Source organism: Sebastes fasciatus, chromosome 22, assembly GCF_043250625.1.
Source record: "Sebastes fasciatus isolate fSebFas1 chromosome 22, fSebFas1.pri, whole genome shotgun sequence".
NCBI classification, from domain to species: domain Eukaryota; kingdom Metazoa; phylum Chordata; class Actinopteri; order Perciformes; family Sebastidae; genus Sebastes; species Sebastes fasciatus.
Genome location: NC_133816.1, coordinates 4,688,431 through 4,706,492, shown reverse-complemented (window position 1 = coordinate 4,706,492; position 18,062 = coordinate 4,688,431). Strand labels below are relative to the sequence as shown.

The following is an 18,062-nucleotide window of genomic DNA, read 5'->3' as shown; positions in this document are numbered from 1 at the left end:
GAAATAATAAAACAATGATTCAACTATAGCAATGTCTTTAAGCTTTTTGGCCGTTATCTATAGTAATAACAATGGTCAAAAATTGATGTAAAATTTCATAGTTGTGACTTTCTCTCAGCACCCCCAACTCTGACTGACTTCCAGGAACCCTGGTTAAACCTCCCCGGTAAATGTAAAAATCTAACACAGAAAATTTGCCAGCTTAGAGTAAAAATGTCTCAGGAAAGGGCAAAACTATAAAACAGCAGGTAGAGTAAGAAAACTACCGAGGAAGCCAGGGAGGGTCAAACAAACTGTGAGGCTGAAAGTGAATCCAGACAGCTCAGAATAGAGGATGTACCAAACCTTCATCTGGGATTGTTTTTGGCTCAGCCAAGCAAAGAAAAGAGGGCAAGCTTTGGCAGAACGAGTCAGTGCCAGAGATGCTAATGGAGCCATATCAAATACATGCCAGATACATCTTTTATACTAGAGTCTGTGGTACCTACCTACCGGCACTGAAGGTTGGTAGAACGAAACAATGTTATGTAAGCAGTAAATGTGCAGACACTCCTGAAAATGAACACTTTATCTTCATGTCTCACCTTAATGAGGTCTCCTAGTAGTTTGTTGGCTTCGGTATAGGCCTTCTTCACCTCCTTGAACTTGTTTCCCAGTCCCATGCTGTGAGCCTGCGATGAGCCACGGTGAAAGAAAGAACAGTATGAATAAGAAGAAATAATCTTTTTTATTACTCCGTTTAAGGAAAAAAAAAAAGTCAAGGTATTCTGAGTCATCGAGAGCTAACCTGTGATTTAAGGCTGTAATTTGTGAAGTGACACCCACGGCTTTTAAATCTATAGCGAAGATGCTCGAATAGCAAAGGTCAGATGGGCCAGTATAGTAAGCCACTGTAAACTGTAATTTGGTACACAGTGCGTTTGTTCAACTCTCGTTGATATAAACAGGTCACAACACATTTTTCTTCCAGTGGGTGCACACAGCGCTGCGGAGTCAGTCACTTTCAAATAGTCTGTGACACACTTCTGTACACAGTGTACACACTTAATGTACCATACGGCATTAACAAACACCAAAATAAGTTGTTCAAACAACATTTTTAGTGAGTTTTCTAAAACAGTGCCTCTGATGACTGCACTTCCTCGGCTTCATTTTAGTTCTTACATCTGCAGGAGCTTTGAACAGGCACACAAACACGTCAAAAGATAATATCTTATACATGCGCTGTCAGAAATAGAGGAAAAATAAGTTAAAATATAGACTGTATGTCAACAGTCCATTAAGTTAAAAAGTACACAGACATTTTATAGGTGCATTGAAGTGGATATAAATGTAATGTTGCACTGAGCTAATCCGTTGTTTACATCCCCTTCATCCCTAAGGAGCTAAAAAAAGTGGCAAAGAGCTTTGTGAAATGCATTTAAGCTTATTTAGCTTCAAAATCAATCACTTGCACCATTAAAAAAAAAGAGGCCAGAATAGCTTACTGTACCTGGAAATGAAGGTTGGTGTACTGTCCTCCGGGTATCTCGTTCTCGTAGACGTCAGCGTTGCCAGATTTCATGGTGGCGGTGCAGTCGAATGGAGCGTACAGGCCTCTGGCTACTTCCCAATACTCGCTGTAGTCGTATACCTTCTCCAGAGCAATGCCTGCAGCAGAGCAGAGCAGAGCAGAGCAGAGTGGCATCAAATTAATGGTCCCCGTGCACATTTTCTTTTCAGGAGACTTGAAAACACTGATCTACTGTCTTTTGAAACTGAGCTATTCGCTTGAAGACAACAATGTAAAAATAGGGGCAACAAAAACATTTGGGTGTTTTCAGAATATAAATCTAAAGCACGGGATATGTGGAGATATATTAAGGGGGATTATAATCATATGCTGTATTGGCTGGGATTTCTGTGTGACTCATTGCCAATTCAGCTTTAGAGCCAAAATCTGTAATTCTCTGATTATTTTGTGTGGGTATTGATGTGATATTCACTAAAACAAAGTTAGTGGAATTGTTGTGGAGGCTAATGTGGCAACCTGCCATTCATCCAAATGAATCGTCTCAAAACTTGTGCCAGCTAGCAAATTGTGACAGTGCTGGGTTTATGCTGTTGATTTTGATGTATGAAAATAGACTGCTGTGTGAAACTTGTCACAGTTTTGACAGTGTACCAAGTTTATTTTATTTAAAAGATACAATACTTTGTCAACCAGAACGAGTCCTGCTCATCAGGTAGGTATTAGGGGTGTACGAAAATACACGAGTATGGCGATATTATGTGTTGTGATATTGCATCGATTCTCCATAACAACCATGTCATACTAGCTTGTTGCGAAGGAGGTTAAATAACGCTCAAAATGTACGCTAAATTTTGGCAAGGAAAGACTAGCATGGCCATTTTCAAAGGGATCCCTTGACCTCTGACCTCAAGTTATGTGAATGAAAATGGGTTCTGTGGGTACCCACGAGTCTCCCCTTTAAAAACATGCCCACTTTATGATAATCACATGCAGTTTGGACAGTTTTGCATGCAGTACAAATGTGATATTTTTGCCTATTCCAAAATTGCTGGTGTGTTCTTTATACTATAAGAATTTTCCTAAAATCAGATTTAAAAATTTCGCAACATATCGCCCTGCTTACAGTATCGCAATATATTGAACTGTTACCCCTGTATCATGATACGTATCGTATCGCCAGATTCTTGCCAATACACAGCCCTGGTAGGTATGGACATGTGTCCAACCACGGTACAGTATGCTGGTTTTTATGTTCTACTATACCAGGGTCCTATTTCTCAAATTAGTCAGCAGGAGAAACCAAAATGTCAGCAGAGACTTTTATAATCTGCCAGGAGCTCACTTTTTTTTGACAACTCTTAAACATTGCATTAAGTCAGTAAAAAGTTGGGACTTAAAATGGGTTACAGGCCAGACCATGTTGATAAAGTGTAAAGCGCACTTATTAACCTGGAAGTGCACATTTCCATCTCGCCTTTGGCACTCATTAAGTCCCTGTGATATTTTGTGATCCTTAAAAAAAGCATCTGTTGCTCATATTCATGACATTCTGCTGCAGCCAGTTAAGGTGTGCTAAAGCTGATTACCTTGAAAGGGAAAAAAACAGTTTTAATGCCATGACAGGAATGGCAGTACACTCAGCTTTTGGCTAATGGTGACAAAAAAATCAGCCGTGTTAATGAGACAAACTTAGCTCGTTACATCCACAACAACAGAGTGACAAGCTCGAATTTTCATGATTCAAAGCGAGTACGTACTCCAGAAAGTGTCTGTGTGCTTCCACTGTGATCTTGGCGGGGAAATGGAGCTACTGTGATATTAATGTGAAACTAATGTGCATGTTTGTTGCTCCTCAAATTCAGCTGCCTGCCAAGCCAGTCAGTAATTAGGTCCATTTCCTTCTCTGTTTGAGAACCAATTTTGTAGCTTTCATTTATGCTTCCATTGTGAAATTACAGCCTCAATTTACACGGGGAAGTGACGGCATGTTCAACGTGACAGCATACTCTGTTGACTCAAATGTCAGCTCCGGTCAAGTTTCACCTTCCTCCAACACCAGCTGAACACCTCCTACTTCCATTTCATGTACTCATGGCTTTGAGTTAGTAGACAAAACTGATATTTGCAAGCTTCTACCAAATATGTAGCTGTAAAATGAAGTGTCTTTAAAAAAGAAGACATACTGCAGCTCTCTGATTGACAGTAACTGACACCCAAAAAACTCTGCTATGGCTGTGCTGGAAATATCTCTGTGTAACATGACATTGTCCACATTTGGCCTGACATGGTAATGAACAAAATACATACAACTTGGCACAGAGAAGCATGGGAGGAAATTGTCATTGAGTTTTACGGTGGATTTTACTTTAATTGCAAATAAATTACAGATACACTCTTTCAGTATATTTTAAAATTGTTAAGTTTGTAAATCTTGAGCAAATGTAACACCACACTGGCATAAAAATGATTCACAATGCTAATGCTAAGCTAAGCTAAGAGGCTGTTGGCTCCAGCTTCATACTGAACGGACAGATATGAAACTGGTATCAATCTGTATTACGGCAATTGTAGGTAAAAAAAAATAATTATGGTGCTGGTCACTTAAAATTTACAAGAAAAAAACTCAGGAGATTTTCTGAGATTAAATTGGCAAATTTACAAGAAAAAAAAATCACAAATTTGAGAAATAATAAGTTATAAAATAGAAGATGAAATGGATGCGTATCTGTTCCATGAGACGCACAAGCGACGCACATCAAAAGCCCTTCTAAAGATGCTTTCAAAACGCCGCCATAAACTTTTTTCACCTACCCCATTAATCATCTCATGACCTCTCAGCTTTATCTAGTGACCCTTTGGCGGGGCTTCACCCATAGGTTGGGAACCACCAGACTAAACTACCTGTAAACTGTATATAAAGTAGCTAAAACTAGCTCCACCTCGACCAGCTACAACAGTAAAATGCTGCTGACACGTTAATGCACATAATCTTAGAATTTGATTTAGATTTAGATCTCTTTTAGCTCATTGGCTAATCTTCCAAGAGTTCACAATAACAACATTTAAGCATATGATAATCCTAAAACAATTCAACACATAATTGTTGACACACATATTGTACACATATATACGTGCATACAAACACGCACACATACAACCTACATACATTGGCATACTGTATATACACATTTATGTACATATGCTCACATACAACACCAATACTCTACAAATCTAGTGACTATTCTTGAGTGAGTTATTGTAATAAATTCATCTCTAATTCTTATGTTAACATGATATTTACCACATACCAATAACAGTTTGCCCTCAATGCATTATAATGTTCTCTCACATGCTCTCCTACTGCGGGCCATCCCATTATAATATGTAGTTCACGCACTAATTTTTCAAACTCACTTGCTGCTCTATTTAGAGTGATCTGCAGTCACCTCATATCTCTCTGAGCTGCGTTGCCCCACGACGCACAGCAATAATTAATGGGACTGTAAATTAGACTGAGATATTACCTTAAGAATGTCTTTAGATAAAAAACGTTGCAGTTATATTATATTATGATGTCATATATCAGTCACAGGGGCCATTTTTCTGCAGAACAAGTGTATTTTACTTCGCTAATTGGTTGAATGCAGGGCTTTTTCTTGTCACTGAGTATGTTTAGATTGTCGTGTTGATACTTTTTCTATGGTGATGGGGTCTGAGTACTGAGGAAAGCGAGCACAACAACATTGTTTTTATCTTCAGGTTTTGCTCTTGTGATGACCTAACTTGCCTTCTGGGATTAAAAGGTTTTATTTCACCCGACATCCTATAAATATGGAGATCAGCTACAAATGTTGTGGTTTTCTGACGTTTGCTAAATCACGCCGGAGGTAAATACAGCATTGTTTTTTCTGGACCGCTGCTCACGCTCCCAAAATCATCAATCACCACACCGCCGCGCCACGTGTACGTACACCAGGCACACGAGCATGTGCACGCACGTATATCAGTCATTGAGATGGCTGCTTGGCAGTGACAAAGTGCCATCAATATACAACTCATTAGCAGCACAAACTCACTAATGCGGGAGATAAACAGACAGAGACGCGCGCATATTTGCGTTCATAAACGTGTATACACATTCTTTACACCATCGCAGATGTTGTAGAAAAACAGCCAGCCACACACACACACACACTGCCACACCAACACCAACACAGTTTGTAGTTGATGAGACGATGAGAGGTAACCAAGATGCATAGATGAAGACAGATGAGCACGAGAAGATTCAGAGAGAAAAGACGGGAAAATTTGAACGTAGACAGGTGAAGAAAGGGAGAGAAGAAGAAGCTAAATGTGTTGGCTCATCTGCCTCACTGTTGCCTACAGTACACATAGTAATATATATGCTTTGTGTGGTGTGTGTACAGTCCTACGTTTGTCCGATGACTGCTACATCTCAGACGGCTGCATTGTTATGGCAGCTGAAAATTCCTCGTCAATTAAATCCATGCATGATGCATGAGAAAAAACCAGTAAATGTTGTGTCAAATAAACACAAGGACCAATTTAATATGTGTCATCATTCAACTGCAGGAGTGCTCGTGAATATGCATGACTTTTAAAAAGTGTGCGTGCGCGCACACGTTGGCTGACTGAATAAATAAACTGACAGCTTAAAGACAAACGACTTAACCAGAGAAGCGCTGTTTTTTCGCCGTTTCTTTCAGGACAAAGAGATATTGTGGGAGACACTGAGGGGAGTGGAAGGGAAAGAGCAAAGAGTGAGGGAGTGAAATAGGCATGTAAAGTGCTGTTAATTGCTTTGTCGCTGAGTGAGAGGGAGGGAGGAGGAGGAGGGAGAGGCGATGTGAAAGAAGCGGGGGTGATAGGGAAAAGGCAGAGCGCACTGCACAGCGCTGATTACTGCTTTGTAACAGAGATGGCAGGAAGACGGGAGGGAGTGAGGGAAAGCAGTAAACAGACTAAGGTCAGGAGAGGTATAGAAGTATCTAAGTGTGCTTGATTGCAAAAGTAGTGAGCTAGGCAAACGGAGGTGGAAGGGGGAGAGAGACACATAGGCAGAGATGAAAAGAACAGACAAGCACAAGGTGACAGGTAGGAAAAGAATTTGGAAGTGAGGAGAAGTTTGTCTGCATGCGTATGCATAATGTATGCACCAAGGTCACATCGGGATACACTATAAGTATGCACACATGTGTGTGTGAGTGTGTGTGTGGGAGACATTCTGCATCCCAATCTGAGTCTCAAGTGAGGCAAATTGAAATTCCATGAATAAAACTGACACACTTGAAAACCTCTCGCTCTTGAGTAATGACCTTGTCTTTCTCTCCCTCTCTACTTATTTTTTGTTCTTGGAACTGTATGCTCACAAATTGATATTCTGTCACTAACTTTGTGTCTAAATGATGGGAGACTTTCTCTCCCTCTGATGTTTCCTACTTATTTCCTACATTTGCCAGCTTGAGAGAATGGATGTGAACCTGTTGCGCTCAGCTTTGGGTTAAGCGTGTAGACGGAGAGAGCGGCGGTGAAGTCGTTTTCCTTTTCAAAGTCACACAGCGTACTCAAAAACACAGCATGTGTTAATGGCTCTGTTGCTGTGTTGCTTTATGGACTATTACAGAATTTGCTTCCACTCCTACGACAGATTTCTCACTGTATGATTGTTCCTGCAGCCGTACTTAACAATGAGCCTAGAAAAGAAAGCCATTCACTTTGAAGGAGGCCCTGAGAGACTAACAACACTGATGTCTACTGTCATCCTGTGCTTTACAACACCGCTGTAGTGGCACTGTGAATATGAATGTGACATCATGCTGTCTAGTTGGCCACTCATCCATGGAAATTAAGTCCTCACAGCTACACTGACCCAGAAACAGAACAAGCATTGTCTTTTTTTTTAAAGAGCAACTCAACACCTGCTGAAAAGCTTGTTTTTGTTGACCAGTGGTTTAACTTTTCACCTTGCTGCAGCAACCCGTTCTCACCCCCCCCACTCTGCAAATACCAAAGCTTGGTCAGCGCCCCTCGGGATCTGATACCGACGCACCAGTGCTCCCTTTAGTGTCTGTATGAGACACACCAGGCTTTCAACTAACTCCAATGTAAACTCATCCGCGTCTGTATTTGATGGTCAAAGCAACTGACAAACACGGGACTCTCCCACAAGCCAATGTTGACTCATTTGACCTTACTTTTGGTACGTAACGCACTAGCATATTTATTTTATGTAAAACAAAAAGCAATTTATAGCAATTTGAATATTATTCTAACCCAAACCACGATCTTTTCCTAAGCCTAACCAAGTACCTTTGATGCCTAAACCTAACCAAGTGGTTTTGTTGCGTAAGTAAACCTAAAAACAAAGCAAACCTACGTTGGAAGTAGGGATGTCACGACACCAGAAAACAATAAACACTTAAAGCTAGAATTAGGAAGTTAAACATTTCTTAATTCCCTTTCTAATACATATTTCATATTGCTGTGAAAACAACTGCATTTATTCAAGTTTCTCGGCAAAAACTAAACGTTCCAAGATTACATTTGAACACATGATGATAACGTTGGAATTTACCTTTGCCTAAAATATTTTACTGAATAGAGCTTGAACGTATCATAATTACACTCAATGCAACCTCGCTTAACGTTAGCGGTTAGCTCCGCAGGACTGTGCTGCCCACCGGCTGCCAACAGCTAACGTTAGCTAGCTTTCCTTCTGCCGATTTCAACGCAGATTTGTTGTTCACAATGTAGCATAGTGAGTTTACTGCATCCTTTTGGATTTGTGATGCCGCAAGTCTCAAGCCCTGCGGTAACTACGGTACCTGCGTTACTGTAGGAAACATGTTACATCACGTTTTCAGAATTTTGGCATCGACTTGGTACCAAAGTATCGGTTCTCATGACATCCCTAGTTGGAAGTATATTTTGAAAGACACTATGCATGTAATGAGCGGAAACTGAAAAACTGACACTTCAGTCCCTGACATTTCCAAAACCGATGCTAGAGAGGTATTTAGAGCGTCATAATTTGAAGCGTAGAACCACCAACTAAGCTTCGGTATTTGACGAGTTGGGAGTGAGGATGTGTTGGCTGCAGTGATGTAGAAGTGTACTCCAGGGTGTGTCAGGACATTATGACATCACTGGTGGGTGTGGTTACCACACTACATCACATCAGTCTGGTGTTAAGTTACTATTTAAACATTTTTTAAGGTGGATTTTACTCAGATACACAAATGGTCTTAAAGGTAAAGCATGTGCTTTTCAAACAGCAGTATGTGTCAGCTTGCTAACACGGCATGCTCAGTTTCACAGTGGTTTGACACTAACGGACAACATTATCCCATCTAGGACAGGACCATGTGAAATTGCTTCTATGAGAACGCATCAATAAACATGCAGAGGGTGTAAAGCAAATGTGGGGATGAATTTCCCTGCAGACTGATCGTTCTGCGCTACAGAATACTAGCATCAAAGCTAATCATTTCACCATGGGACACAACCAGTAATTGATAGGCATTAGTGAGGGTTTTCTCTGAAGACCACATGGTTATCAAAAACCGAGCTGATGGCTGATGGGAAATAATGTCTCTCTCGTGCCCAGAGGCAGGAAGCTGTCTGTACCTACATCATCAGAGCAGAACACAAGCAGGACTTGGCATGCACCAAATTGTCCATTAAATAAATAATTTAGACGGTAACAAACAGCTTATAATGTTGATAGTACCCTGCACTACAGATCAGACTGTACATTAGCTATGTAGTGTGAACAAAATTAGCGGTGCTTTTGCGATTTCTGAGTAATGGAAATGAGCTATCAGATCTAGTTAGCAGAGCCGAGTCGGTTTTCCCAATAGCATTACTCTACATAACTAAGCAGCAAACTTCACATCAGTTTTAATTCCTTCAGCCCGTTTCATGTTCCTTTAATTTCCAACAGCAGTTCTTCGACTGGCTGCTTTAATATCTTTTACGCTGTGCACACATTGCTGTGGGAGGCTGAGGTCACTGACTCCGGGCAGCTATCAGAAGTGGGAGAGGCTCCAGATTTCTCACAGTCCGTGAAGATTACATCGAGCAAAACACACCGGACAACAGCAAACCCGAAGGGGGAATATTATAAATCCATCCCTCACTTATCTGTAAGACCTCCTGTGATGATAGAATAAAGCTGTGGTGGTCCAGAGTGCGACTGGAAGATCTCTGATAGGAGCTGGCAGAACGTGGGTTGGAGAATCAAACAGCCATGTCAAGAATGCCTTGGGAAAAAGCCTTTAACCCTTAAATGCTCGAGGGAGAGCTGCTCATTAGTCAACGTAGTTTTGTAGCATGCCATGATGAATATAAGACCACTTTATTCGTGGCTACAACCAAGCATCAAACGGATCTGCTGATAATTCTCATCTTCCACACAACTATCTGAAAATGTTCATCATGTCATGGATCAAGAATGTTTTGCTTTTATTGACCAGGTCGGCCTCTTTTCTTTTGGTTTGCCTGCCTCCCATCGTCCTCCCATAATTGGCTGTGTACATTATCACTGAGCAGAATGCGTCGGCCTTTTTCTGACTGAGTGAGGGCCATAATGAGTGATGCGCTCTGTCATTCATTGATTTGTTGATTGATTTTTTTCCCCCTCTCATGTAAAGCAGTAGAGGCTCAGAGAGACACTAAGAAATAATCTCTGAGCAAGACTGGTGAGCTAAGAGATGTTCTGTCTCATTAACAGCTAGCTACTGCAATAAAGGCTTTGTGTGGTGTTGTTGTGGGAATTGATCAACTTTACTATTGAATTTTTTCACAGTGAATATTTGAAGGTGTTTGTTCCAACGTATTCTTTCCAATCTGTTCTTTACGATTGAATTAAACTGATGAGAATAACAAAATAACATTTCATAGTGTCCCCCATGCCCCCCAAAAATGTATCTAATACAAATCCTTTCCTCTGAGAGACCTTGCAATACTCTTGAAACAAAGATGAGCATGTCACTTACCGGTGTCAAGTTTGGTCCCCTTGGCGCAGGCCACCATGGCTCCCATGCTGGGCTGAGAGGTCATCCCAGCCATAGAGTCGACCTAGAGAGTGACATTCAATATGAATCCTGTTGGACTAAAAGCCTTCATCATTGTAAAAGTGTGTTTATTGTTATGTGGGTCCACAGCCTAGACTTTATATACATGAAGCAAAAGCAAATCTGTGTGCACATTTGTGTACATTCATCCAAAATGTATGCATATAAGCTTTATATATGGATTTATTGGAAGAAAGCACAAAACTAGCAATTTCCCATCAAAAGGGACTTTAGGTCTTGGATATCTTCCCTGCATTTTATTTGTGTATTTCAGCATAAATGTTTTATATCTTGACAGAGTAAAAAGACAAAGTTCAACCAAGTAAACCAATGGGACTGATACTGGGGTTGTCCTTGACCAAAGAAATCCTTAGTTGACTAACCAATTAGTTGATTTAATTGACAGCTTTGTGAGTTTTCTAGAAATAATCACACAAAAGCACCACTTTGAATCTTGTGTTTTAGAGATGTGCTCATATGTTTCTTGGAAATTCAGCATGAAAAAAGCATAAAAAACAAATCGATTAAAGAAATCTTAGTCGACTAAGATCAAAACGACCGATTAGTACTACTGGACAGTTGTTTCTTTCATAAAATGCTACAAAAAACTGAATAGCAGAACAGCCAAAAAACTGCAAATAGCAGCCAATTGTTTTAATGAAACTCCCAATGCAGGCAGCATGCGTCAGTGAACACAGTAAGAGAAAAATTCCTGGCTTCAACAGTTGTTCCATCATTGTTTCAGTGACATTTCACAATGCAAACAACTCACAGCAACTGGTAGAAAATGTTTGTTAGAGATGTTAGGATAACCTGTGGGTGGACCTAGACCTCGAAATAATTATTTCAGTTGACTGTACATCTGAGCAGCCATCATTGGAAACTGTTTGGAAAAGGGCAGGCACTTTTAAAAAAAATACTTGGCAGGTGATTGGATGAACCATCTGTCAATCAAATTCTTGCCGAAGCCAGTCGGGAGAAGAGCGGAAACATCGCCTCCAGTGTCGTTCTTTGCTCTTTTTTCATTGAAAAAATACTCTCCATTTCTGATATAACTGATGCTATTTGCAGTAACTACGCTAACCTCTTCAGGAGCCGCCATTGTTGTTTAAAATTAACAGTCGCTCCACGTTGTGTCGACCTAAGCCACGACCCCTAGCTACCAGTAGCTCCTCACAGGACGCTGATTCGTCTGTGGTCTGGCTTGCAGGACACAAATGCATTACTTGAAGCCTGACGAGATGGATTTTTGCATGATCTCGTGACATCATGAGAATCCAGCTGCCTTGAAAGGTAATGTATATAGTGGTACTGGTAAGTAACATGAAAGGCAGTTCTCACTTTCCATAACTTTTATAAGTAAGTAGAAAAACACGATTATTAGATTGTTTTATGATAACAAATACAGTACACATCCCAAACCTTTCAGAGGCTTTTAAAGTAATGTTGTTTTATACACATACATAATATGAAACTTTATTATCAAGACATCCAAAGCAACCTTGTCTGTTAGTAACACGTGGCATCTGTAGAAAACAAACGTGATGAATACTCACAGCCACATCCACTACGTCAGCTCCAGCCTCAGCACAAGCCAGCATGGCGGCGACACCGGCCCCAGCTGTGTCATGTGTGTGCACATGGATGGGTACATCTGGGAAGCGGTCTCTCAGAGAGCCGATCAGAAGCTTACTGGCCTGTGGCTTCAGCAGGCCGGCCATATCCTGGAAATACGGAGAGATTGAGGAGGAGATGAAGGGAGGAGGAGGATAAAAGGGTTGAAGAAAAAATTAAATATGAAGTCTGACACGAATCATTCAAATCAAATCTTCTTCCTGAAAATATGTTTAGATAATTCGAGACAAGTGTACAAAAGAGTTACTAAAAAACTACTCAATATACACTGGAAAATGATAACTGATAATAAAATAATGACAAAAGTGGAGGTTTTACACAGACTCACTCCTGTGAGGATGATTATAACGTATGAAGCTTAATTGATATTAACAGAAAATTCACAGACAGAGCTTAGATGTTTAGTTGCGCTCCCTTTGGTGATCATTGCACTCCATGAAGTTATAATTCATGCTCATTTCCTCTTTTAAAAGTTAACCTCATTAGCTGCGCGGGCCTTTTATGAGATTGCCACTGCTGTGTGTGTGATGGTTCGCGCCGCGGTAGAGCGGGAGTTTATCATTTCACGTTTGAAAATATTCTGTCATGCTTGAATAAAGAAATTAATTCAATGTGAGTATTATCAGTCTATTCATTTAGATAAGAGGCTCAAATATACAAGTAATTTCAATGGGAGCGAGTCGGAAAAACTTCGGCTGTGTTCATCCAATGAGAGATGTCAGGTCTAAACTTATTCAATTTAAAATACTCAACAGGCTCTACCGGACACCTGTGAGACTGAGTCATTCGCACCTCTGCTGCCGATGCCAAATGGAACAAGGGGATATTGTCCATATGTTCCTCAATTATCCTAGCCTAGCCACCTATTGGCAGAGGGTCATGGAAAAGATTAGTAACAACCTGAATTACCCTGCTCTATGGCTCTTGAATAGCCTAAAAGGAAATGAGAGAATAGGTGGGAAGAATGCCCAGCGGCTGGTTGCTCTCACTACAGCTAAGAGGGTCAGACTGAGGCACTGGACGTGGGGGAACAACCTGTCCTACTCTGAGTGGTTCACAGCCCTATCAGAATGTGCCTCTTATGAACGACTGATATACAGAATAAATGGGAAAATGGACATACAGAGATCTGGGACCCGTTTCTAACACAGATCAGGGAAACATAAATCTGATGTCTTCATGACTTAAAACTAGGGCTGGAACGCCACTCATTTTTTTAATGCATTAACGCAACTTGCAATTTTTTGGATGCAGTGGGCTCAGTTTTAAAGCTAGAGTGAAGATACATCATAAGAAACTACAAAACCTAATGAATCCATCGGTACCAACCATGTCATACTAGCTTGTTGTGGAGGAGGCTAAATAACGCTCCAAACGTACGATACATTTTGGTGAGGAAAAACTAGCATGGCCATTTTCAAAGGGATCCCTAGACCTCTGACCTTAAGATATGTGAATGTAAATGGGTTCTATGGGTACCCACGAGTTTCCCCTTTACAGACATGCCCACTATGATAATCACATGCAGTTTGGGGGCAAGTCATAGTCGAGTCAGCACACTGACAGCTGTTGTTGCCTGTTGGGATTTGAGCACATTATTTATACTAAATGCAGTACCTGTGAGGGTTTCTGGACAATATTTGTCATTGTTTTGTGTTGTTAATTGATTTCCAATAATAAATATATACATACATTCACATAAAGAAAGCATATCTTCCCACTCCCATGTTGATAAGAGTATTAAATACTTGACAAATCTCCCTTTAAGGTACATTTTGAACAGATAAAAAATGGCATTTCAGTCGAAGTAGCACCAAAAGTGACAATTGTAAAATAAATAGAAGTAGTAGTGGTAGTTGTTGCAGTACAAGTAGCCACACACGGCAGCTTGCTTACATGATTAAATAACGGTAATTGCATCAGGGATTTCATCAAGTCAATTTAAAGCCAAGCCAATGGCGTTTCACCGCTTAAATCAACCGAATACAAGAAAGTTGGCATCCAAATGCTACTTATACTTACTAGACTACTTATACAGGCCAAAGTTTATCTGGTGGTTAGAGTAGGCTGTGATTATGATGAAATACATGTGTAAAAGACTGCATATACAAGCCTGAGTGAAAAAGTACTTTCAAAGACTCTTTCCAGCTGGTTCTATGTTATTCCGGTGGCAGATGGGCAGGGATTTCCACCCAGAAGCAAACAATAAGTGCCAAAATATTTAGATGATCAGAGGGAAGGAAAACATTGGCTTATTGTAGAACACTTAGCCTCAAACAACTCTCACTGAAAACACTAAAATCCCATTTTTAGTTCCTCACCTTGATGCAGAGGATGTGGGTTCCGGCTTTGACCAGCTCGTCGGCCAGGTTCACGTAGTAGTCCAGAGAGTACTTCTGCCTCATCGGGTCGGAAACGTCGCCCGTGTACGAGATGGCAGCCTCCACTACGCCACCTGCTGCTCCGGCAGCCTCCATGCCCAGCAGCATGTTTGGCAGGTAATTCAGGGAATCGAACACGCGGAAGATGTCCATGCCGTTCTCCTTGGCCACCTCGCAGAACCTGGAGGAGGAGAACACGAGTGATGTTAGCCAAGAGCACACATAGTCGTGTTCATAAAATCCACGGAGACAGAAATAGAAAAAGGTTAGGGAGACTGCCGAGACTTACAGTACACTGCAAGATGTTCACACAATCTCTCTCACACATATAATGAGTTTGTCTCCATGCACAGTGTCTCCCAGATAATAGCGCACATCCGGGGTTGGGATAAGCTGTTTATATCCATCTCCATATCGCCACTCATAAATATCGCTGTACCTGCGATAATACAACATCCTCACTATTTCCATGAAAAGTGAGCTTACACAGCCTGCGGGAGCCCACAATGACTGGAGAGAAATGTATACCCGCCTCATTATCCGAGCTGCTAGTGGTAAATCCCTCCTATTATTGCCTTGGCCTCGGTGTCTTAATCAGGTTTATCATAACTGGGGTGAGTGCTTACTGTGGCTGTGTTACTGTGAATGCAATGTTTACACGCGCTCAGAGCTTTTGTTTTGGCAAATAAACAGACACATTTAATGTTGCGCCACGAGAGGATTACCAGTCCGGCGACTGCGTGTCCAGCATTTATTTAGTACTACAATGTGGTCTAGTGGGCGCTGCTTGGCACCCAATCAAAAACCAGTCCTGCATATCTGAGCGCTGATGGAATCATTATGTGAATCATGTGTGTCAGGAAGTTTTCCCGTCACATAAAGTGACAAAAAGCTCTACTTAGCCATCAACAAGCCATTTTAGATATTTAAAAAAATGTACATCCCTACTGCCGCAGAGTGTACTGTACTGAGACCCTGTGACACGCGCTTTAAATCAATTAAATGAAATTGAAATTACACTTTGACTTGATTTCGTTAATGAAGACACTTGGGCCACTTGGCTGCGGGCTGCTGCGCTGAAAACGCCGAGGGGGTGAGAGAGTGACGGATAAAAAGGGAGGAGAGGGGGAGAGAGAGAGAGAGAGAGAGAGAGAGAGAGAGAGCCGGGCCAGCAGATCAAAGCCATTAATCACAATCATGTGCAAATTTTCGATGGCGCTCCCCCTACGGGACGCCGAGAGTGAGAGGGTGGGAGAGGGAGAGATGAAGAGCAGTCGGGATAAAAGGGAGAGGGAGTTTAAAAAAAAGAGGGAAAGAAGTGTGTAATGCGGAGAGATGAATGGCGGCATAAAAAGGGAGTTAGAAGAGTGGGGATAAATAATGACTATATGATAGGAGAGGGGGGGAGCGAAAAAACAGGGAGGATAGGGGAGGTCTCCATGTGTGTGATTCAATGGGAAGGGAGGGACGAGGGGACAGCTGCATTAGTCATAAAGCCGCTGCTAATTTATTTGAGGTGAGGGGAATTACACTGTGCATGTGTGTGTGTGTGTGTGTGTGTGTGTCCTCGTCTGTGGAACTGCATGCAGGTGTGTGTACACATGAGTCATCCACATCATCGAGGTAGCTTGTGAATCCATTTGGAAAAGTGTTAGAGGCGTGTGTATGCATGTGTGTAGACACAGGAGTATTTATGGCCCTAAAGACATTACTGGTGTACGTCTGTATCAATGATGTGTGTGTGTGTGTGTGTGGAACTCACTGAGCATGGTAGGAGGCAACAGGAAAACATCAACCAAGTTGACCTGATTAAATGTGTGTGTCATTTGTGTGGTTTGTGGGTAGCGACTGTATAGTATATCCATTTAGATATATTTAGAGAAAAAGCAGCTGTGTCAGCTTCATGCTGCGTAGAAATAGAGACAAATTGTTAGAATATACAGATGAAGCCACCTAGAATTCCCCCCTCCCAGCCGGCTGCCAGCTGGTTGCCAGCCAACTTCCAGCCGCTGGGAGTCTCTTCCTTCACAAAAACACATAAACCAACTGAAGTACACTGAAGAATCATGTTTCTTTTTTATGCCATAGTTTGCACTGTATGTTTTTCAGACTTACAGTAGTTGCCGGAACTTCAACAATGTATGCCACCCCACAGTTGTCAATAGTTATTATTCACATATGTTTTAACAGCATAAAACCTGATTTTCAGTGGAGGAATGTAACTAACTAAATTTACTCAAGTACTGTACCTAAGTATAATTTTGAGGCACTTGTACTTTACTTAGTATTTCCACTTTATGCTACTTTATACTTCTATTCCACTACATCTCAGAGGTTAATATTGTACTTTTTACTCCACTACATATTGCAACACATATTACATAATTGAAAGCCTTTTGTAGGTGAACTTGAGAGGAAAGAGAAAAAATAAAGTATTTAATTTACAAGGATGATTGGATTGATTGATTTACGTATCCTGCATCCCATGTTGTCCAGCCAATATGGACTTACATCACACTAGATAACAACAGCAGCCATTATGATCATGTAACCAATTGTTATGTACACATCCACACACACAATATCAACAGACCCAATTTATATAAGAAAGGAATCCTGTATGAAGGAAGCTCTATCTTGGCGACCTGGCTTTTTAAATACATTTTGCCATAAGACAAATGTCATGAAAATGACAACTCGACATATTACCTTCAGATTAAAAATATGTACATTATTCAAATTTACAATTTCTTTAAAGGTCTTATAGATAACATTCTTATGTAGACGGATATTTTAAAAAAAGTAGTATATCCACAGAGCTTTTAGAAAGGTGCCTTCTAACAAGGCTTGTGAATCAATAGTATAACGACGTTGGTGTCATGTCGTATCTCTGTGTCGTCAGCGATCAAGTTGCCAGTTAATGTGAAAAAACCCCGGATAAAAGGCTGAGTTTAACGGTAAGTGACCAGCAACCATTTGTCGTGAAGTGAATGCAATGGAACAGGGGAGGGAGACAACTAGTGTCTAAATGTTATCAGGGTTATCAATAACACCTTTAATGAACAAATATAAAAATGACAACATTCGGCTTAATGTTACTTTTGAAGCTTAATAAGTTGTGTCTTGTAAGAAGAGTAGCTGTTGTCAGCTGTAGCTTCAGACTACACATTGTTTTGGTCTGTAGAAGGTCTTCTATGTTGGGCTTGTGTGTATTTTTGTTTAAGGTGTTTAGTATTCTGTTGGGAGTTATTCATTTTATATTGCTTTGCTGAATTGTTCATGTAATTATTCACAGATGGCAATAATTTACACAGACACAAAAATATGTATTTAGTTGATGACAGACGATAAAGCAGGGGGAGCAGCAGCTGGCTTCAACAAAATCTTATTCAAATTGATCAATTTATTGTTTGATGCAATTTGCTGTTTCTGTTGCTT

At 40.8% G+C, this 18,062-nt stretch overlaps 1 protein-coding gene across 3 annotated transcripts in view; it reads right to left on the bottom strand.

Annotated features, from left to right (window-relative positions):
- LOC141760222 (pyruvate carboxylase, mitochondrial-like) overlaps window positions 1-18,062 on the bottom strand; it is a 371,874-nt gene that overhangs the window by 42,583 nt on the left and 311,229 nt on the right. For all 3 annotated transcript variants that reach the window (XM_074622854.1, XM_074622855.1, XM_074622856.1), the window contains exons 17-21: window positions 14,565-14,805; window positions 12,165-12,332; window positions 10,531-10,612; window positions 1,493-1,650; window positions 585-671 (exon numbers count right to left, since the gene is read on the bottom strand). In XM_074622854.1, the coding sequence (XP_074478955.1) occupies window positions 585-671; window positions 1,493-1,650; window positions 10,531-10,612; window positions 12,165-12,332; window positions 14,565-14,805 (736 nt within the window). The remainder of the gene's footprint in view (window positions 1-584; window positions 672-1,492; window positions 1,651-10,530; window positions 10,613-12,164; window positions 12,333-14,564; window positions 14,806-18,062) is intronic.